This window comes from Balaenoptera ricei, chromosome 1, assembly GCF_028023285.1.
Source record: "Balaenoptera ricei isolate mBalRic1 chromosome 1, mBalRic1.hap2, whole genome shotgun sequence".
In the NCBI taxonomy this organism is placed as follows: Eukaryota; Metazoa; Chordata; class Mammalia; order Artiodactyla; family Balaenopteridae; genus Balaenoptera; species Balaenoptera ricei.
In genome coordinates this window covers 37,805,854-37,828,435 of record NC_082639.1, presented here as the reverse complement: position 1 = coordinate 37,828,435, position 22,582 = coordinate 37,805,854, and the positions used below count along the sequence as shown (strand labels likewise).

Genomic DNA, 22,582 nt, shown 5'->3' with positions numbered 1-22,582 from the left:
AAACCTGGCCTTTCCTCTCTGCCTTTGGCTGTTTCATCCTCCTTTCCCTTTCCTCTGCCCCTCTGTCCTGTCTTCTGCAGGTCTTGGCTGGTATCAGGAAAGGAGTCCCATCCCATGGCCTCCCACTCCAGGGAACCAGGGCTCCTGCCCTGTGGGTCCTGTGACATGGTTTTCCGTTCCTGGGCCCTGCTGGCCACCCACACTCAGCGCTTCTGCATTGGCCGTCAGCCCCGGGAGCTGACAGTTGGAGAACAGCCCCCAATAGCCACTGAACCACGGGTACCCAGGGTAAGGGCCTCCTCCATGGCCATGAGAGGGTACTGAAGTGATTGCAACTCTCAGAGGATTCCTCACCCCACACCCTGTACCCAGGTTGTGCCACAAGAACACCAGGGCCTCCCAGACCAGGAGGCCAGCAAATCGGCTCTGAAGAGGCTAACAGATGAGGTACACCTGGATTTCCCCACTGAGCATCCCCCCCAAACCTATAGATCACGTGTGGGTCAGATTACCCCAACATAGAGATTGCGGGTTACTGTTACCTCCAGGTGCAGCGGCTGCGGCTGTATCTGCAGGAAATGCGACCCAGCATAACAGAGGTCCCCAGCGGGTCACAGGGGCCCTGGAGGCGGTCAGAGGCACCGACTCAGGGTCCCAACTACGAGGCTGCTGGGAGCCCCGGCGAGCGGCTGCGGGCGCTGCACCGGACTCGCGCAAGGCGGTTGGCAGAGATCAAGGCACAGAGCTGTGCCCTCGAGCGACGCGGCGAGGGTAAGGGAAAAGAGGGGGACAAGGGCCCACCCTCCCCCTTGGCTTGAGGTCGCCCGACCCGTTCTGATTTGATCTCTTACCCCCTCAGAACTGAGCCGGCACCTCCAAGGTTTGGCTTGGACCCGGGACGGGAAATCACGCATATTCAGCCTGGAGCGGGAGCTCCGAGAACTCCGGGCAGAGGCCGGGCGAACGCGGGGTGCTCTAGAGGAGTTAGGGGCGCACGTTCAGCAACTACAGGCCAACCCCGGGTGAGGCCGACGAGCCGGATCCCAGGAGTTCCGAGTCACCGGCTGGCGGAGGGGCGGGGCCGGAGCGGGGGGGCGGGGCCTGGCCCGGCTGGACGCGCGAGGTATGCGCCCGGTCGCGGCTGGAAGGCCGCGCGAGTGAGGTCGGGAAGGGGCGGCGCTGCCGGAGGCCCTGGGTCTAGGTTCTTGATTCCGCCCCCGCGCCGGCCGTCCTCCACCCCAGGACCCGGCTGAACGCCTTAAGAGAGGCAGAACTCTGTGGTCCAGTGCTACAGGCAAACCCAGGGACTCTGGCTGCGGAGATCGGGTAAGATCCGAGCCCCGAGGCGGGCACGGGGCAAAGCGCTGATCGATCCGGGAAAAACGCTTCTGCCTTCTTGTCCCCTACTCCCTAGGGCCCTGCGTGAGGCCTACATTCGAGGCGGGGGCCGGGACACCGGCGTTCTGGGCTGGATATGGCAGTTACAAGTGGAGGCGTCAGCTCTGGAGCTTCGGCGGTCGCGGACCCGCAGGGGTGAACATGAGGGGGCCAGCCAGGAGGGCCTTAGCCCTGGGGAGAGAAAAGGGCGATGAGGGAGGACGTCTTTGGCTTGGGAACCACTTGAGCAAAAACCCGAGGTAGAACACCTGTCTTGGCGGGGGTGCCTGGAATGTTAGCCGACAAGTCCAGCCTTGTCCAGAGAGTCCTAAGGCTGGAGAGCTGCTCAGAGCAGCTGGTCACCAGTTGTCAGAGGTGACAGGTCAAACTTGTTCAATCGCAGGAAGACAGGCAGGTGCCGCATTCAAGGAGCTTCTAGCAGTGGAGGCTGAAAATCGGCGCCTGGAGGCAGAAATCCTGGCTTTGCAGACGCAGAGGGGTGCAGGCCGGGTGCCCTGGGGTCAGTGAGCACCCAATTCCACCCCGCCTAGCCCTCGCCAGCAGGCCAGGCTCAGAGGAAGGGGTTAGAGGCACCATGCACGGGGAATAAGACCTGTGTCTGAGCCCCATCAGTCCGTGTCCATGCCGATCTCCAGGTGTCTGTTTGGCTCTTGGGGGAGGGGTACCGCAGCCCAGTTACTTGCCGCGTCCTGCTCAAGGGCGCCCTACTCTTCCCCTGCACCTAGGGCACGAGGAGCCGAGACTTGTGGTCAATCCCAGCCCATGCCTGAGGAGGGAAGATCCCCCAAGGCTCCCGCCTCCAGTGGCTCTCCCGCTGCCGCCGCTTCCACACTCCACAGGCATCCTATTCTTGGGTGGCGCTGAAAAGGCTGTGAGGACCCAGGGGTTGGGACAGGGGCAGTTCTGCTCTGTGTGGTTGGGGGAGCATAGAACACCTAGGAGGCTTTCTGGAGGAATTGACTCTTCCCCTGCAGTCGCAGCTTTCTGGAACCATGACCAGGAACCTGGGCCTGGATCCACACTTCCTCCTGCCCACAACTGACGTTCTGGGCCCTGCACCCTACGACCCTGGGTGAGGCCTGCTCCCTCCTTTGACATCCTCTGTGACTTGGTCACCACTGCTGGTTAAGGAGACCCACTAGGGCCAGCTAGGGTGGGGGGACTGGCTGGGGTTTGGGAGGGTGAGAGGACTTGGGTGTGTGTGCACTTAAGGCCTGTGTTTCCTAGGGCTGGCCTTGTCATTTTCTATGACTTCCTGCGGGGCCTTGAGGCTTCTTGGATTTGGGTGCAACTAATGACTGGCTTGGCCCGAGATGGACAGGATACAGGAGGGACCACAGCGTTGCCCCCAGCCCTTTGCTTGCCCCCACCTCCAGCTCCTGGGCCCATGGGCAACTGTGCCATCCTTGCCAGCAGGCAGCCTATACCCAGGTCAGTAGGTGGGGATTTATGATGTTGGCGCTTTTTGCCGCAATTGAGGCTTGTCCCTCATTCTGCTACATTTTCTCATCTGTATACAGGGCCACTGGCCCTGAGGGCCAAGTCCTAGGAAGGGAGCAGAGCCACTTCTGGCTCCTGACACCTGTTTTTGGTTGCTCTAGACTACCACCCTCACCATCAGTATCCTTGGTCTGTGAGCTGCAGGCCTGGCAGGGGCTGGCATGGGCTAAGGCACCACAGCCAAAAGCCTGGGCCTCACTGGTGCTATTTGACCGGGAGCAGAGGGTGCTAAGTGGTCGTTGGCGTCTCCCACTTCGGACCCTTCCTCTGGACCCCAGCCTTAGCCTTGGGCAGCTGAATGGGATTCCCCAGGTGAGTGTGGAGGATGGGGACTGGGTCCTCCACAGTACAGATGCAGTACCATTTCACCTCTTCCCAGGTAGGTCAGGCCGAGCTCTTTCTGCGGCTGGTGAATGCAAGAGATGCAGATGTCCAGACACTGGCAGAGATCAATCCAGCAAGTGCCCACGAGTACCAGTACCCACCTCTGGTAAGGGCCCAACTATAGCTGGGGACCTCACAGGTGTGGCTGATGTGGTTAATAACCAGCATTTGTTGACCACTATGTATGTGCCAACCCACTACTAAATGTTTTCTGTGGATTAACTCATGTGACTCTCACATATCCTATTAGGTATGTACTACTGTGTAAACAAATAAGAAAATCAGAGCACAAGGTTAACTTGGTTCACAGTAAGCAGTTGACTCTAAGGTGGTCTGATGCCAGAACCTGTGCTGTTAACCTCTACATAAACCTTTTGCTAAAGATCTACCTTCTCCTTGTTCCACAGGTGCCCAACTCATCTTCACTGGAGGCCAGCTCCCTGGCCCCAACAGCTGGCTTTGTTGACCCCCCTCCTCCTGAAGAACCCCACCAGCGGCAGAGTCAAGCACAGAGAGGGTTTGGGCCCTCAGCACAGCTTTGACCCACCCCCACTGGCTTTCTGAGTCCAGAAGAATGGGCGTATGAGTAGCTTCACAGGCACAGGACTGGGGCCTAGACTGAGGCCTGTTCTCCCATCTGCAGCTTTACTACTCCGTGTTCTGACAGAGGGTCTGGAAGGAAATAATACAGATGTGAACACATAACGTGAGCTCCAATCACAGCTCTACAACCTTCCACAAGTACTTGGCCTTTCTTATCCTTTTGTAAAAAAGACTGATGTGAGGATTAAACAGGTATGTCAGGTATTTACAGTATTGCCTGGCATATAAGAAAATTCTCTGAAAGGTGACTTCGAGACAGTCTTTCATCCAGCTAAAGGAACTTGATGAACTCATTCCTGTTTTTTTTGCTAAAGCATCTTACCGCCCACTTCTTTATCCAAATCCAAGCTTCTTCAGGACATCGTCCAGGAAGCCTTCCAGGTTCTCAAGCTCACCATGAAACAGGGAGCTCCTGTAGCCATATATACTTACAGAAAGACAACCCAGTCATGTTCCTCCCAAGTTGCCGGCAGCGGGGATGGTCACAAGTGAAACCTGAATTGTTATATTGGGCGTGGCCCCAGACCCCAGTGTCAGCCAAAGGTCAAAGGCCTGGTAGTCAAGAGCTCCCTCCACCTCCAACATTGGATATTCAAACCGCAGGTTCTAACCTGCTGTCTGTACAGTGCAGCAAAGTAGCCCTGTGAATGCTGGAATTACTAAACCCCTTAGGTAGTAGAGGGCAGGCACTGTTTGGAATTCAGATCCAAATACTGCCTGGTGTATAGCAATTCCTTAAAGGTCAGGTCAGAGGCAGCCGAGTCATGGGTCTCACACTAGCCCTGCACCCTGGACATCAGTGAGGGCCCAATGGGATGGCTTTAGTAACAGTGCCCTAAGCACCAGCACCCTTACGCTGGGCAGCCAGAATTGCTGAGCCATTATCCACCTTTCAACCCCACATCCCACTGAAACGCTCCAGGCAGCCCAGGATCCCACTTTAAGATCTTTAAACACAAGTCCAGAGACCAAGAGCTTTTTAGCATCTTTATTTAAGAAGTCAAAACTGTGGACAACTAACAATTCCAACTGTTGATATTTTGTTATAACAAATATAACTCAACCAGCCAGTTCTCCCCACAGATTCTTTCTTCCAACAACATCCAGAGTGTCCATCAGTCAATCACTCCCTTAGTCACTTTCAAACCAGAAAGCTCAATTTTCTACAGTTAGCACACCAGTTTCCTCAAGGATCACTCCCCGCTCCCCAGCCCCAAGTTTTCTTCAGTTCTTTTTTCCAGGACAGGATTATGGCCCCAGTTGGAGACAGGTGGATAAGACAGGTGCCACCTAAGGCCTGGCTTAGAAGCTGTTATCAGTTCACAGTCAAAGTCCATCAAACAGTATCAGCACCAAAGAGCAAGATCTTCACCATGTCTTTTATAGCCCCTGTCCAGGGAGAGCACCATTCAAAGTTCGCAAGACAGCTGGGTTCAGAGTATTTATGATGGAAAAAATATAGCACCATTGGAAGATAAGGGCCTACAGCCACACTTGATTTCATCACCTCCACATTAGACAGACAGGAATCTGGTTTAGAACTTCCAACACAGAGATCGGCACAGAGGAGGAAACAAAAACCCACAAAAACCTTTGGCCACCATATAAAACCCGGAGTGCTCCAAGGCACACATTTAGCCAATATTTAAGGGGGAAAAAAAAAAATCATCAAAGCCTCAACCTTTGCTTACAATCTTTATTGAAGTTATACAAAAAGAATCCCCCAAAAGTGAAAAAATACATTATATACAAAAACACTTTCCATTGGGAGGAAGGCTCTGCTCCCTCTCTTAACATGCAGTGCTTTCAACTGTAGCTCCAGCCTCCACTGTCCCCTCCACTGCTGCCCGGCTTTCAGCCTGATTCTCAGCCTGGAAGATAAACAGGGAGCCTGGGCATAAGTGACCCTACTTTAAGCCATTCTTTCTTACACAACTGAGCAGGCCTCAGTCAGAGGAAATAGACACAGGTCCCTTAAATTTTGCTTCGCTCTCTACACTAAAAGGGCAATGACCACAAGATATGAGGACATTTCCTAAATTCTCTGTAACAGGGCTGACAGAGCCAGTGTTCATATGTTAGAAAGAGGAGCAAAAAAAGACTGAATGGTCTTGCCAATTAAGTGTCTTCTCATACATTCATTAGAGTGGGACCGGTGGTATGTATATAGGTTCCATTTGTCAATGAGACGCCCTATATTTTGTAACCAAACTGTTTCCTGTATGACCTCATTGTTTTTATGAGGGTTGCACTCAAGTAATCCAAACAGGCTCAAGTTGGGGAACATGCACTTAGCAGGACTTGTTTCCCCAGGCCCTGACAACAAGGGGAAATGAGGCAAGTGTCCAAACCCTGCTTAACTGCCCACCTCCTCCTCCATGTTTTCCGAAACTTCAGTTCCACTGGAGACAGCATCCCCACTGCCTCCATTCACCTCCGGCTCTTGTTTGGCTTTCTTTGCATCATCTTTCCGGGGGCTCTCTTCCTCTGGTTTTCTCTAAAGATATAATTAATTGTGAAGGCTTCACAAGTGTGCTTAATGTTTTCAAAAGGACAACTGTAAAACAACTCCTTAACGCCCCCCTCTTCCCTATGGTGCAAAGATCCCAACACCAGGATTCACAGCTTTAAGGGTCTCCCTAGCCACAACCTGTCCTCTGCAGAAATAGATTGGTCTGCCCAAACATACCAAGTCAGCCTCTCTAATGGAAGAGTGGGGTGGGGATGAGGAATAGATCTGAACAGTAACCAACCGACAAATTTGAATTCCTACATTTGAGTCAGGAAACAAAGCAAGAGTTCAGGCTCTTCCACAAGAGAAAAAAATTACTGCAACAGGCAGAAGGCAGACTCACACAAGTTTAAGTATCAAGAGATCTGCTGCTGAATGAGTACTGTAAACCTGCCAGCTTCCCAAGATGGGCTGATCTGACCAGTCCTCCTCCTCACCTTTCCTGATAGCCCTTGGGCTAAAAACCAGGAAAGTTTTGCTAGAAGACATATTCACTCAAGACCGATCTTCATTCAAATCCTCGCCCGTTTTTGCAAAACGAATGTCTTATTGCACCTAGTATGAGGGGTGTTTATAGAAAAGGTAGTCCTCATGTGTCATTGGAGGGAGAAAAAAAATGCATAGTGAGAAGAAGACAGAAAAGAAATGACCACACATAGATTTACCTTCTTTCTGACAAGGTGAGAAATATCAGTCACACAATTTGATGAGGAAGCACCATCTGCTGGCTTTCTACAGGCGATCTGGCAATAAGAAACCTTTGTTAGCAATGTACTCCTAGACAAACACTGAGGTCTAATATTAAGTGACAAAAACCACCTGAATACCCACCATGGAGACTGAAGAGCCTCCTCCACTAGGAGTGAAACCTGAAGTAGAGCTCTCCACCTGTTTGAGAGATGACAAACCCAAGTGGGTCCCAGGATAAAGCCCACCGGGTCACCCACCTACAAGCAACTGTTTAAGACCTCAAATACTAGTGGCCACCATATAGTAGCAACATCACTCACCTCCTCTACTCATACCCGTGGTCACACATAGTAAGTAGCTGAGACAGAATTCAAACCCACACAGTCTGGCTCCAGAGCATATTGTCTTAAGCATTTTTACTATTTGAGAGAAACAGTATATGAGTTCTCACATTCCCTCTGACCTCCAACTCCCTGGAAACCAAGTCATAAGTAAAATTCCTAAGCAAATGGCACGCTAATACCATGATAAAGGGCCTTCAACAATATCGAATATACTATTATCAAAACTTTAAAAGGAAACCAAACGAACCAGAGTTGCTTTCAGAGCCAATTCAGCTACATTCCCACTACGCTGGGACTCCTTTGCATCTTCTATCTTCTCTCTAATTTCAGGTAGCAGCTCCTTCAGCTCCTCAATTTCTTTCTTATATTCAATAGGTGATCCTTCGGCCTCCTTCATATGCTCATTAAGTACAGCTAGGAAGAACAGGCTGAAGTGATCAGTAATAGATAACACAAAAGAAACCTTTTTTTTTTTAAACTGTCAATACTGGCTCCATCAAAATCACTGTGGAAACAGCTGATGCTTACTCACCCATTCTCTTCTCAATGACTTCAATAGATTTGCTGAACTGTGCCACTGCTTCATCATACTGAGAGTTGTACCCATAGGCCAAGCCCAGCTGGTAGTGGGTCTCTGCAAGGAGCCGATCATGGGCTTCCAGGTACTGCTCCTGCAGGTTTAGGCAAGCCTGGAACTCCTCCACAGCTTGGATGTAATTCTCTAACGAAGAGAAAAACAGCAAGCAAATGGACATTTAATATATAGTACTTCTAAAATTTCAGACCATGCTGCAGGAATGTGCTCCCATCTTATATTTCATTTTTCTTTGTAGCGTCTCCAGGACCCTTGACTAAAAACCATCAAAATGACTTTTAAAAACCTACTGAGGTGCTTCCCTGGTGGCGCAGTGGTTAAGAATCTGCCTGCCAATGCAGGGGACACGGGTTCGAGCCCTGGTCCGGGAAGATCCCACATGCCATGGAGCAACTAAGCCCGTGCGCCACAACTACTGAGCCCACGCTCTAGAGCCTGTGAGCCACAACTACTGAAGCCCGCGTGCCTAGAGCCCTTCTCCGCAACACGAGAAGCCACCGCAATGAGAAGCCCGCGCACCGCAACGAAGGGTGGCCCCCGCTCACCCCAACTAGAAAAAGCCGCGCACGGCAAGGAAGACCCAACACAGCCATAAATTAAAAAAAAAAAAAAAAAAAAACCCTACTGAGAAGGACTTCCCCGGCGGTCCAGTGGTTAGAACTCTGCACTCCCAATGCAGGGGGCACGGGTTCAATCCCTGGCTGGGGAACTAAGATCCCACATGCTGCACGATACAGCCAAAAAGAAAAAAAAACCAACCCTATTGAGAGACTTTCAGTTAGAGTACCATTTAAAAGACTGTTCGTTGTTCTAGGACCCATAGAGAACCCAAAAAACCTACTGTCCTTTTAAAGCTAATTGCCCACAATTTATGATCAATTGAGCTGGATTTTAAGGAATTAGAGGAAGATTAAGGCAGGGGCAAGGGATGTGTTAGAGAAGAGAGTAAAATGGAAAATGTATTACCAGATTCAACACTAACTTCTCCTAGTTTAAGATGTGCCTGTGCAGCATAAAGCTGAGCTTCTTTCGTGTCTTGCCTAAAAGAAGGAAAGATGGTCAGAAACCTTAATAGCATCTGTCGACCCCTAACTGCTTTCTGTTTTCAACCACCAAGCTCCCAACCTAAGCCTAGAAGCACCAAGAGTTTTACCTTTTAAAAATGATCTTTGCTAAATCCAGCATATCCCAGGCAAGCTCTAGGTTCCCAATCTCCTCTTCTTCATTTTCTTGAAGAGACTGAAGTATATCCAAATCATTAGTATTAGGCAGAAGTACAAGACAGGCATCATTTGATTAGTATAGCTTGGGGGCGTGGGATGGGGAGAGACTGACATAGGATTCAAAGTTTGTATTTTTCTCCCTAAACCTACAGAATGGACCCCTACAAAGTCTACCCCATATCACCTTATGTCAGTGATAGTTAGCAGTGATATGTTGGGTCATGTCCTAACTGACAGGACCCCCTGGGTTCAAATGGATCTGTCTATTCCCAGCATGAATAAAGGGTCCCCAATCCCTAACCAAGAAACAGCTACCTATAATAATCATGCCTACACTAGTAAACCAAAGTACCACAATAAGAAAGTAGACAATGATACTGAACAAATAGTTCACCTTGTTTTCAAGAATTGAATCATTTGGTGTTTCTTCAGCCTTGTCATTTTCTTTATCCTCCTCTTCTGAGCCCTCGGTTTCTGCAAGTAAAAATTCTTCAGTATTGAGAATACTAAGGATCTGACAAGTCAAAAATTCCAATAAACATCTGTCAAATAACCTATATTCTGAGGTAGGACAGGCCAGATACTAAGCCAAATCAGTTAACATCTGAACTGGATATAAATAATAAAAGCCAGTGGTTAACAGTCTAATTCAAGTCTAATCCAGACTTAGATTGTATAATCTTATAGTGTCTATGGTTCAGAGCTTCAGTGATCAACAGGCTGTGTTTCTCTTCTAAAAGTCAACCTGGACCGTTCAGATCAAAACAGATTAGCTGACTTTTATTCATGGGCTTAGAAGCTCCCATCTACTCAACCAGAATCAGTTGGAGGCCTCAGCCAGTATTCCTGGGGTCTTTAAGCCAATTGTCAGTTAATACTAATAAGGCCAAGAAAATACCAAAAGTTAAATTACTCCAGTCCATTCAAAGCAAGAATACTCAAGAGACTAGCTTTCCCACAACAGAACTGTGGAGGGAAAAGCATAGTCCTTACCAACTCTCACCAATGAGCATGCCACACACTCCAGCCAGCTCTAGCACGTACAGAATTTGAGTGAGCAGTACCATGTTAAAATTTCCAGCCATATCAACACCATATTTCACCATATTAACAAACACTCACAAGTTAACTGCCTGTTAAGGACAGGCTGCTGATAAATAGCTCTACACATCACTTAAGGTTCAAAATGTCAAGTGATTAACAAGTGAACCTTTGGGGGGTTCACAATTCATGAAATGCGTATAATGTGCCTATCTCTGCCATCTTTCCTTAAGCATTTAACACCAGCAGAAAAACTCAAATATTGTCTCCTAACTAAAAACTAGGCCTTAGAGCCATGAAGTCAGGTTAAAGGACTTTTATCTAACAATACTGCTTCAGGATGGGAATAGGCACAGAAAAGTCCTATAAGGACAAACTAAAGCCCTCTAAGAACCAGTTAAAGTTACAAGCTAATTACAGTTAACCTCTACAGCAAACAAATCCCGTTTTATCAAGTGCCTCCCTTTTCTCCTGTTGACTATGTAATTTGGTGCTTCTGAAATATAAATAAGTACCCACACCACCATACACCATTATCTTTCCATGCCCAAATTTCGAAGTGGTGTACTTAGTTCCCTGATGTTAGACTAGATGGGTGGTTTTACTGATTCTAACAATGAAGCCCATCCTCCACCAGAATATATGACAGGTGAAGCAGATCTTTGTATTTCTCACAATACTAAAAAAACCAAACGCCTTACCTTCCCAATTTGTAGGAAAATTTGACAAAATGTTGTTATTCTATATTCTTCTTACTTATCTGGTATCTGTTCCACTCATACCAAAATGCTAAAAGTTGACATCTAATTTGGCATAAAATATCTAGTTATTTGGAGTTTTACATCAAATTTTTAAACTAAAATTCTTATAATGGTCTGAGAAAAATATTGGTTTCTCTTGAGGAATCTGCACTACCTTCATGGAATGGTGGAGAGGGAGCTAGGTTAATGAGAAAGCCATTACTTTAAAATAACACTTTCCAACCTGGTAACCTGTACCCACATATTACTAGGAATGCAATGAAGGCCTCAGTAAAGAGATCTGTTAAAATATTTTCTAAGCTTCTTTGAAAATGGAGTCTTTTTTGTGGTATGCCATCCTTCAGAGAAAGGGAAACAATGTTTTATAACATACCATTTCTCTGATCTTGTAGCATCTTCAAAACAGTATGGGCAGAGAGTTGTGCAAACCAGAAGAATGACTCTCAAAGGCCAAGTAAAGGCAATCTGCTGATTCTCTGGTTATTCTAGCATTCCCAAAGGATAGTCAGGAAACACTACAAATTGACTGGTACAGTCTATCTGAGCATGGCCAAGCTTTATGCCTACAACATTAAAATTTTGTTCACTTACCAATCATATCTAGGGTGACAATTAGAAAAGAATAGGCTTATTATCTTTTTTTTTTTTTTTAGGGATATAGAGAGCCCAAGAGATGGCAGGAAATGGAGGTTTTAAGAGAAAACCTCTTTTAAGATTTCTGCAGGCTAGTGTTACCACGTAAATTTCTGACAAGAGGTGGGTTAAGGGAAGGGATGAAAGTTGCCTTCCTCAGTGTGAGGTATCTTGGGAAGAACAATACATTCAAATCAGATCTAGGGTCAGATTCCAGTACTATGATGTACTGTTTGACCCTAAACAAGTCACGTAACCCCTAAGCCTCAGCTTCCTCATCACTATAACTGGAGTAATACTACCTACTACACAGTACTGTATTTTGGAATCAAAAGTAATGTATGTGAGAGAGCTCTAACAATGTTACTTGTGAGACTCAATTGAATAGTTTTTGAACTGTGGAGAAATATGACATCTCTACTGTAGCTTATTATTCAAAGTCCAACTTCAGAGAGCCAGCAGAGCTTTTTACTACTCTAGCTAATTATCATTAAAGATTAAGACATGGGAGCTTTTTTTAAATTGAGGAATTCAGTTCTGTGCTTTTTCCATAGATATCTCCTAAAGCCCAATAAGCAGCCCAATGGTTCTACCATTTAGCCAATTCACTTCTGGTTACCATGCCTGTGCTGGCTGGAGTACAGGGACCTGCACATAGGTAGAAGGAAGTTTACCAGAATTAGCTACACATATTGATAATGGGTCTTTGAACATCTAAAACTTAAGAGAACTCGAAGTAGTCTGTCAATTATGTAAGTAATATATATGTGTAATAATGATTAATTGGAATATACCTATGGTTATTAATAACAACGTTAGATAACTCTTATGGACAGTAGAATCCTCAAATGATAGTATAACTCAAGTCAGACGTGCCAGTTATGGAGTTGCTAATTAGAGGCTTATACATCTTGATGAAACTGAATCACAATTAGACCAATAATACTATATAAAGCATCCACACTTTATAATGTTCTAAGTAACAAAAAATTCAGTTTAGCAGCCAAAGCAAGCATGAAATGAGGGGGGAAAGCAGCAAGAGGGCTTAACTGTTAGGTTTTCTGTTATCTTTGGAGGGGGCTAATTTAACTAATGTGAATAAGCCTCTAAACACTTACTGAAGACTAAAAGTAAAGATTACCAGAGTTCTTCCACTCTGGCGATAGACCATTCAAGGGTTAACTGCCTTCATTTAAACGGCATGCCTGCTTAAGTGTATCAATTCAGTGGATTCTACTGCTCTAATTCTGATTCCTAAAGCAGAGAAAAAGGAACCAAGTGAACAGTAAATTTAAAAATCAAGAGGCATGCAAGTGAACATCCATTCAGCATTCTCTGCCAGCCTAGCCCACTATTTCCCTATCTACCCCACTTCCCACCCACTTTTATTGGCTAGTATGGTACAACAAGTTACTGATAGCTAGCCAAGTCTCAGATATCACAGAAAGGCCTATTTTGCAGTTAGTAAAGCGTTAGTTTATAAGCCAGCTAAAGAAGACTTGCTTTAACTTGCTCAACTTATCACCACCTTCTTAAACTATCCCCATTTTCACTTAGCCCTCTCCTAATCCAAAGGCAGACGGAAAATCCTGAATGGAAGGCTGACTTTTTTACCCATGATTAGTGAGTCAAATCCAGAATGTACTCCACCCACTGCAGCTCTTGCATGTCCCGGTTACCTTCACCCTCTTTCATCTGTTCTTCTTTGTCTTGTGTTTCTTCATTAGCAGCTATCTTAACTTTGTCTTCAGGGGATTTCTCAGTAGCCCCCTGGGCTACCTTAGTCTCAACCCCATCTCCAGCTGCCTCAGACTCTTCTGTAGACAGCGTAGTCTCCTCCTGGCTAGGAACCAACTCTGCCCTGACCTTCTCCTCTAGTCCTGAGCCATCTTTTGTTTCTGTCCACCCTTCTGCATCAGTCTTCGGTTCACTGGGAGTGTGATCCCCTGCAGCTGATAGTCCGTTGACTGCACCATCCTTAGGGAGAACTGGGTCCTCCTGCCCAGGCTTCTCAGAGACTTCTGATCCAGCTTCTGCAGCTGAGGCCTCTGCAGCCTGTGCTGTCACCTCTGGTGACTCTTCAGCAGCAGGCAATTCTTGCCCTACCAACTGCTCAAGAACAGCCTTTCCTGGCTCACTTGCAGAGACAGCTACCTGCTCCTTTGGCTCATCCCCACCCACATCCACTGGCTTGACTGCTTCTATCTCCACTGCAGTGCCCTGCTTTTCTAGAGTCACAACAGGTTGCTCTTCTGAAGCTTCTTTTGGCTTCTCCTCTATGCTCGCAATTACTTCTCCCTGACCTCCTTTTTCTCTGCACTCTTCTTGGACGTCAGTTCCAGAAACTGATTTTCCTTCCTCAGCATCTGGTGTTTCCTGTTCTGGCTTCTTAGAAGTGACTTCAGCTTCATTCAGTCCTTCTGGTGCTGCTGTTCCTTTTCCCTCTTTAGTGGTTTCAGTTAACTGATCTGGAGTTGATTCAACTTTTTTCTGTAGTTCCCCTGCAGGCTCACTTATATCCATATCTTCTCTTCCACCCTTCTCCATATCAGTTTCCTGTTCTTTATCCGTTTCAGGCTTTACCAGAGACTTGTCTTCTGTTTTTTTGGCTTCTTTTTCTCCCATGGCGTCATAAACCTGTTCTCTCAACTCTTCCCTTGCTTCCTCTACATGGTTAAAGAACATGAAGCATAAACATGTCTTCGAGTTTAATGATAAAGGCATAAATGGAAACTAAAAATACATTCCCTTTAAACCCTCAAACAGCCTGGCTTATGTTTTAGCAGATGGCCTGCAAATTATCTGCCCCCTTGAGAAAAGCAAAGGGAAACTCCCAGCTAGCAGAGCAACTTACTGCAAAAGAAACCCAAGCTCCTTAAATTAGATACTATTTTACTTGAGCATTCTGGTATCAGTTAGGTAAGAGATGCCAAGCTTTACATTCTCTTCTAAACACTATATAGACCTCCATCTGATATGTAAAATTCTAGCAGCCAAACTCAAATTAGAAATTAACATTTAATTTTCTTAGATACAAAAAAATGTAAAAGGGCTCCAAAAGCACAGCCATTAAAATAACTGAGCTGCAAAGCTTTTTAAAATTCACATCAGAAAAATATTTAAGGTTGTTTTAATACTTAAAACATCAATTTAAATAACCAGATTTATTTGGGAAATTAAGTTATCCCCTTACAAAAGCCTGCTATCAGTTTCAGTAATCAGCCACCTCCCCTGCAGTCTCCACCAGATGCAGGTGTCACCCCAGGAGAGACCATTCAAGATAAGGAGAGCCCTATTTCCATCACTTGTACACAAGAAATAAACGTCGCATCTCTTGAATGTCACATGCAACTCCACATACCATCTATGTTATCATTATTTTCTACCAGAGTTTCTTCTTCTGTTTTTTCTCCTTCCTCCTCTTCCACATGCACACCTTCCAGGGCATTTCCCAACACACCATTCTCCATTCTAGCAGAACAAAAGGAGAAAGCACTAAAGGTATGATGGCTAGAACCTAACAGTCTTTGTAAGACAGAAACTGTAGTCCTGTATTATAAAAGCAACAGAAGAGTAAGCAAGTACAGAGAATATAAACTATAAGCACTCATGAAAGAAATGCAATGATCAAAACTTCTAATATAAATTAAGGCTGTAAGAGCACTGAAAGAAATAAACATACCCTTTTTATCCAGCCACCTGAAAAAGCACTGATGACTCTTATCAAAAGGGCCATATTTCCCAAACTTCTCATCCACCTACATTTCTCTAGATGGCCAAAAACATTGTGGCAAGGTTTTCATGACAAATCCTTAGAATGCTCTACAAAATTAGAAAACTTAGCAGAACTAAGATTAAATAGATTACAGAATATTTGCTACTCTGTGTACCCTCAATATATTTTATTCTGATTAATAAATTCTGGTGGAAAATACACAACTTTCCAACAGTTAAGACTACTTGTGAGTCTTAAGACATTTTCACATGCCAGTGTTTTCAAATTGTCCTTCATTCAGTCCTTCTTATGGATGACTGTTTTGGGCTAGCTGAGAGTGCTTTCAAAGGTTCTCTCTCTAAATTGGACTTTGATAAATTACTGACTATTCACTAATGGAAAGACCTCTGCTTCTAATTACTGCAAAAGTCAAAACCTAAGTATAACTTTACTCTTTGTATCAAGTGCCTTTCAAAACTCCCATCAAGTGAATTCTCTGGCAGTCCAGTGATTAGGACTCCATGCTTTCACTGCTGGGGGCACGAGTTCAATCCCTGGTCGGGGAACTAATATCCCACAAGCCCACGGCACGCCCCCTCCCCCCAAAAAACTTCCATCAATCTTTCATGTTCCTTCTAAACCCCCCCAGTAAAGCCAGTCTCACTTAGCTCATGTGAAATCTCAAAGCTAGTAAACCATCTTAGCAAACAAAGAAACAAGTTTTTAAATAGACTACTATGATACAAAACATATTACTTAAAAACTTGGCTTGAAAGACATACCTTGCCAACTCCAGAAGTGATTTCCCATAGAAAAAGAAGGCTTCTCCACATTCATTAGCTGTCTCTCCATACTTCTTACCTCTACAAAGAGAATAAACAGCTAATTAACATCTAGTCTAAAATTTTTTTCCCCTATTTCTTTAGCTATAAAATGACATTTCTTCTGTAACACATCCTTCTAGGAAACCAATGCTCCACTCCTCTTGCTTTGAAGTCAAGGTCCAAGGGACTTTAAGAATGAATGAATTAATGTTGCCTGTTCTTCATCTATATAGTATATAATTACAAATTTAGATATATAATATACATTATATAATTAGAATATAATATATACTCTAAAAGACATCCATTTGCTACAGTTATACTATATAATCTAAGAGCCAAATTACATTAATAGGCGTTTCTCCTGGTATAAGATTGGGGTCAATATGGGCCAGAATATTGTTAGAGAGCCTTTGGCTGGGACCTAAAGCATGAATAAGGTCCATGGAAAGGCATGATGATAAAGAGTTAAGAGCATGTTCTCTGGAGCCTGACTGCCTAGGTTCAAATCCTGCCTCTAACTTTTAACCTTAGTCAAGTTACTTAATCTCACAGTACCTTAGCTTTCTCATCTGTAAAATGGAAATGTTAAGAACCGGTCAGAGCTATTGCAAGAACTAATTAAGTTAATGTATATAAAATCATTTAAAATAATGCTTAGAAATACAGATAGCACTATATATACAAATTCAAGCTATTAATATCTAGACAGGGAAGAAGAAGAGGAAAAAAATCACAAGTGTGATAAATGGTAAGGAGGAGGTACTTTATGTGGAGTAAGGAGACCAGCTTTCGTGGGGTAAAGGATGGGCAGAAATCATGCTAAGTCAGGCCAACTAATAGCCTAAGAGATTAGTGAGAGTAAACAGAGCAACTAAACAAAGAAACTATTGTGATGAAGGTCATGTTTAAGGGTAGCCTACTAGATTAGAATAATGTATCTCAAATTTTCCTCCTAAATACCCTTAATGGCAGGACAGTGAGAAAACTGAACTTTCCAGGAATAAGGAATAAGCTAAGAAGCATGTTTCTATGTGCTTAATCTTAAAAACTTAGATTTTAACATTTTCATTGTAAGATAACCACACATTTTTATATAAAAATACCTAAATACTCAGCATCAGATGAAATCTGGGCCCTACCCTTAGCACACCACTGAATACCAGAACCTCAGCTCTTCAGACTCAGGTGATGATGAAGAGGCCAGAGGCCAGAGGCCAATAATCTGACGAGATTATTGCAGACATCCAGGAATAAGATTCTGTTCTAGAGGGAGTAAGTGTTGTGGAAAAAAATGGACAAATATGACCCTGAACCAAAACCAGGACAAGTTAGTTAGTGATGAACAGAAAACAAATTACCTTAACTCAGGAAAATCAAAGGCTGAAATTAGTCAGTGATACGTAAGTTTTATAGTTATAGGAATAAATTTACACATGAAAAATAATCAAATCTTCTTAAACTCTTGCTCTTTATTCTTTTTATCCCGTTAAACAACTTTTTATGATTCAAGTTTATTAGGAACACAATAGCCCATCATAGCAAAACACAGTACTTACAAAAGACTAGCTGCTTCCTGGAAGGCATTGACAGCTGCTGGAATATCCCCCATCACCAGATGTTTCTGTCCTAAACCCAATAGTTTCTTAGCTTCACTATCCACATCCAGACTGCAAGAGAAAGATTTTTTTCAAACGTCAAATACTTTTGGAACCAACATTTTTGGAATACCTGCTACATTTAAACCATAATACTTTCTTTAATTTCTTTTAAACCTCTGAACTACTCTGGCAAGGCTTAGCTAACCCACACTTACCTATCACTAAAAAAGCTCACTACTAAGATATATGAATGGTAAATAAGCACATGAAAAGATGCTCAACAACATCAGTCATTTGAGAAATGCAAATTAAACTCATAATGAGATACTATTATACTCCCACTAGAATGGCAAAAATGTAAAGACTGACCACATCAAGTGTTGGCAAAGATGTAGAGCAACTAGAACTCTCATACTCTGCTGACAGGAATGTAAAATGGGAGAGTCACTTTAGAAAACAGCTGGCGAGTTTCTTAAAAAGTTAGATATATACCGATCATATAATATCTAGCCATTCCATTCCTAGGAATTAACCCAAGAGAAATGAAAGTATATACCCATAAAAAGACACGTACACATATATTCATAGCAGCTTTATCTGTAGTAGCTAAAAACTAGAAACCCAAATGGATAAATTGTGATATATCCACAATATGGAATATCAATAAAAAGGAATGAACTGTTGAAACACATAACATGGATGAATCTTGATTATGCTGAATCAAAGATGCCATACCAAAAAAAGTACATACAGTATGATTCGATTTAGATAATGTTCTACAAAATGCAAACTCATCTACAGCGACAGAAAGTAGATTAATGGTTGCCTGGAGAGGGAATGAAGTACAAAGGAGCATAAAGAAATTTTGAGATGATAAATATGTCATTATCTTATGATATTGGTCTACAGGTATATACACATGTAAAACCTCATCAAATTGCTCACTTCAAAAATGTGCAGTTTAGGGGACTTCCCTGGTGGCGCAGTGGTTAAGAATCCGCCTACCAATGCAGCGGACACGGGTTCAAGCCCTGGTCCGGGAAGATTCCACTTGCCGCAGAGCAACTAAGCTCGTGTGTCACAAATACTGAGCCTGCGCTCTAGAGCCCGCAAACCACAACTACTGAGCCTACATGCCACAACTACTGAAGCCTGTGCACCTACAGCCTGTGTCCCACAACAAGAGAAGCCACCACAATGAGAAGCCCGCGCACCACAACGAAGAGCAGCCCCCACTCGCCACAACTAGAAAAAGCCCACACACAGACCCAACACAACCAAAAAAAAAAAAAAAAAAAAAACCTTCAAAAAAAAATAGTAATAGGAGAAGACTACTTAGAATCTAGGCTAAGACCAAGGAAATAGTAGAAATGGTTAGATTCTCAATATACTTATTTTGGAATTTGCTAATGTACTGGATACATAATTTCTTGAATGAAAAAGTAATAAAGCCAATGCTTTCTGGCCTGGGCAACTGTAATAACAATGGATACTTACTATGTGCCACGTGATAATTATACCTATATTTACATTTAATCTTGGTATCTACTTCATAAGGCTGTAACTTATTATCTCCATTTTACAGATGTGAAAACTGAGAATTAGTGGCAGGGACCATCTAGATCTCTAGATCATCTAGACGATCTAGATCAAGATTTATACAACATTGCCATTTACTGAGATAGCCAACTGAGGGAAAAGCAGGTGAGGGGCAGGGTAATCTAGTTTTGGACACGTTAATTGTAAGATGCCTACTGAACCTCCAAGATATTGAAAGGAAGAGATTCAGGAAATATGTAGGGTCTAGAGATACAAATGGGGTGTCATGCGCTTAAAGCCACAGGCCTGAGCTAAACTGGGGGAGATTACCTAGGGAGTGACTATTAATAAAGAAGTCATAGGACTGAGCCCTGAGAGCATTCCTACATCAGAGGCAGGGGAAATGGGGAAGAACAAGCCCCTGTCACTCCCCCTACTGAAAAAAGAATAGCTAGTAAGGGAAAACAATATAGTATCCCTGAAGCCAAATGAAGACATGTAAAGAAAGAAGTGATCCACTGGATCAAATGTTACTGACAAGATTAACTAATCACTAGATTAAGGAATAATACAGATGGCATTAATGACCATTAAGCAAGACCATTTTAGAATGGTGAAAGAAAAACCTGAAGAAGGTTCAGGAAATAAAAAAGGGGAGTAAAGAAACAAAGTAATGACAACTCTTTCATGTTTTCTTGTCCAAGAAACAGAAATGAAGTAATAGGTAGAAGGGGATGTGGGGGATCAATGAAGGGTTAAGAACAGGAATACAGTTGGCCCTCCTCATCAACCAAGGATTAAAAATACTCCGGGGGGGGGGGGGGGGGGCGCGGTGTGTGGTAATTCCAGAAAGTTCCAAAAAGCAAAACTTGAATTTGCTGCACATTGGCCAACTATTTACATAGCATTTTCATAATATTTACAACTATTTACGTTGTACTAGGTAGTATAAGTAATCTAGAGACAATTTTAAAGTATACAGGAGTATGTGTTCGGTTATATGCAAATACTATGCCATTTTATATAAGGGACTTGAGAATACACAGATTTTAGTACTGGGGGCAGGGGGCGGGGGTATCCTGGAACCAATCCCCCATGAACACCAAGGGAAGACTATGCGATACTTAGTAGGTCGGTACAAATAACCTCATAGGAGAGGAATGGAGTAGTACTGCTAGATAGAGAACTACAAGAGCTCTGTTCTAGATAGATGTTCTCTGCTAGATAGACGACTGAGGATAGATGACTGAGGATGGGATCCACTGAACAAGTGGAAATGTTGGTCTCTATATAAGAGCAATGGGGACTTCCCTGGTGGCGCAGTGGTTAAGAATCCACCTGCCAATGCAGGGGACACGGGTTCGAGGCCTGGTCCAGGAAGATCCCACATGCTGCAGAGCAACTAAGCCCGTGCGCCACAGCTACTGAGCCTGCACTCTAGAGCCCACGAGCCACAACTACTGAAACCCACGCACCTAGAGCCCGTGCTCTGCAACAAGAGAAGCCACCGCAACGAGAAGCCCGCACACCGCAACAAAGACCCAACACAGACAAAAATTAATTAATTAAAAAAAAAGAAGAGCAATGGCTCACAAACTTTTTGGTCTCCAGACTCTTTACACTATCAAATTACAGAAGGTCCTCGAAGAGCCTTTGTGTATGTGAGTAATATCTATTGGTATTTACCATATTGAAATTAAAACTAAAAAAATTTTTAAATATTTTAAAATGTTACATGTTAACATGACTTCTATGAAAAATGACTATTTCCCAAACATAAAAAATGTAGTGAGAAGCACTATTGAACATTTTTGCAAATCTCTTCAATGTCTGGTTTAATAGAAAAGCTGGATTTTCATATTCACTTTTCTGCATTTAACCCATTGGGATTTGTTGTTTCCAGTGAAGTATAAAATATCTGACCTCACACTGATACCTGTTTGGAAAAGGGAGTACTTTAATAACCTTTTTAAATTTTTTTGTGGGATCTTAGTTCCCCGACCAGGGATCGAATCCAGACAGACCCCTGGCAGTGGAAGCGTGGAGTCCTAACCACTGCACCACCAGGGAATTCCCTTGAATAATCTTGTAAATGGCTGTGGATATTCTTCTTTGATACTATAGCAAAACTCAATGAGTGGTAGTTCCTTAAAGGTTATCTGCATTGCAGAATCTGAAGATGTATTGACGAACTTTTCATACTGCTACATTAAAAATCATTGTTCTGGGACTTCCCTGGTAGCGCAGTGGTTAAGAATCTGCCTGCCAATGCAAGGGACAGGGGTTCGAGCCCTGGTCCAGGAAGATCCCACATGCCGTGGAGCAACTAAGCCCATGCACCACAACTACTGAGCCTGCACTCTAGAGCCTGCAAGCCACAACTACTGAGCCCGTGTGCCACAACTACTGAAGCCTGCACGCATAGAGCCTGTGCTCTGCAACAAGAGAAGCCACCGCTATGAGAAGCCTGCACACAGCAATGAAGAGTAGCCCCCGCTCACCGCAACTAGAGAAAGCCCGCGCAGCAATGAAGACCCAATGCAGCAAAAAATAAATAAATTCATTTATTTATTTAAAATAAAATAAAAATCATTGGTCTATCTTGTACTCTGAATAGATCTCCTATTCATGAATGATTTTGTACACTCATGTACATAAGCAGCATTATTCACAATAGCCAAAAGGTTGAATCAACTCAAGTATCCATTGATAGATGAATGGATAAACAAAATGTGGTCTATACATACAATGGCATATTATTCAGCCTTAAAAAGAGAACTCTGACAGATGCTATAACATGGATTAACCCTGAAGACACTATGCTAAGTTAAATAAGCCAGTCATAAAAAGACAAACGATGTAGGATTTCATTTATATAAGGTAACTAGAGTAGTCAAATTCACAGAGACAGAGTAGGATGGTGGTGGCTGCCAGGGGCTGGGGGAAGAGATGGAACGTTGTTTAAAGGGTAGAGTTTCAGTTGGAAAGATGAAAATGTTCTGGAGATGGATGGTGGAGAGTTTCAGTTCTGCAAGAACGGACTGGCTCCACAGCAACGTACATGTACTTAACATTACTGAACTGTACATTTAAAAATGGTTATGATGGTAATTTTTTTTAATATTTATTTATTTATTAGGCTGCATCAGGTCTTAGTTGTGGCACGCAGGATCTTCGCTGCAGAGCGCGGGCTCTAGAGCACATGGACTTCGTTGCCCC

The 22,582-nt window shown here is 44.0% G+C and overlaps 2 protein-coding genes across 4 annotated transcripts in view; one reads left to right on the top strand and one right to left on the bottom strand.

The window, feature by feature from the left end:
* Positions 1–97: 97 nt before the first annotated feature.
* CCDC17 (coiled-coil domain containing 17) lies at positions 98–4,327 on the top strand. Its single transcript, XM_059921747.1, is given in 14 exon segments — positions 98–279; positions 343–447; positions 549–771; positions 860–1,022; positions 1,243–1,326; positions 1,415–1,533; positions 1,781–1,897; positions 2,124–2,269; positions 2,373–2,470; positions 2,626–2,829; positions 3,000–3,210; positions 3,278–3,388; positions 3,690–3,766; positions 3,768–4,327. Coding segments are annotated over 14 exon segments (1,902 nt in total). The 5' UTR covers positions 98–114; the 3' UTR covers positions 3,847–4,327.
* Positions 4,328–5,567: 1,240 nt separating this feature from the next.
* The window catches only part of NASP (nuclear autoantigenic sperm protein), a 34,883-nt gene continuing 17,868 nt past the window's right edge, over positions 5,568–22,582 (bottom strand). For 2 of the 3 annotated variants that reach the window (XM_059921609.1, XM_059921600.1), the window contains 13 exons: positions 17,783–17,893; positions 16,182–16,262; positions 15,046–15,155; positions 13,364–14,350; positions 9,644–9,723; positions 9,180–9,265; positions 8,993–9,066; positions 7,964–8,152; positions 7,679–7,845; positions 7,229–7,285; positions 7,063–7,140; positions 6,254–6,382; positions 5,568–5,756 (listed from right to left, as the gene is read on the bottom strand). In XM_059921609.1, the coding sequence (XP_059777592.1) occupies positions 5,676–5,756; positions 6,254–6,382; positions 7,063–7,140; positions 7,229–7,285; positions 7,679–7,845; positions 7,964–8,152; positions 8,993–9,066; positions 9,180–9,265; positions 9,644–9,723; positions 13,364–14,350; positions 15,046–15,155; positions 16,182–16,262; positions 17,783–17,893 (2,230 nt within the window). In that variant the 3' untranslated portion in view covers positions 5,568–5,675. The remainder of the gene's footprint in view (positions 5,757–6,253; positions 6,383–7,062; positions 7,141–7,228; positions 7,286–7,678; positions 7,846–7,963; positions 8,153–8,992; positions 9,067–9,179; positions 9,266–9,643; positions 9,724–13,363; positions 14,351–15,045; positions 15,156–16,181; positions 16,263–17,782; positions 17,894–22,582) is intronic. The other variant, XM_059921619.1, reaches the window with a different exon arrangement.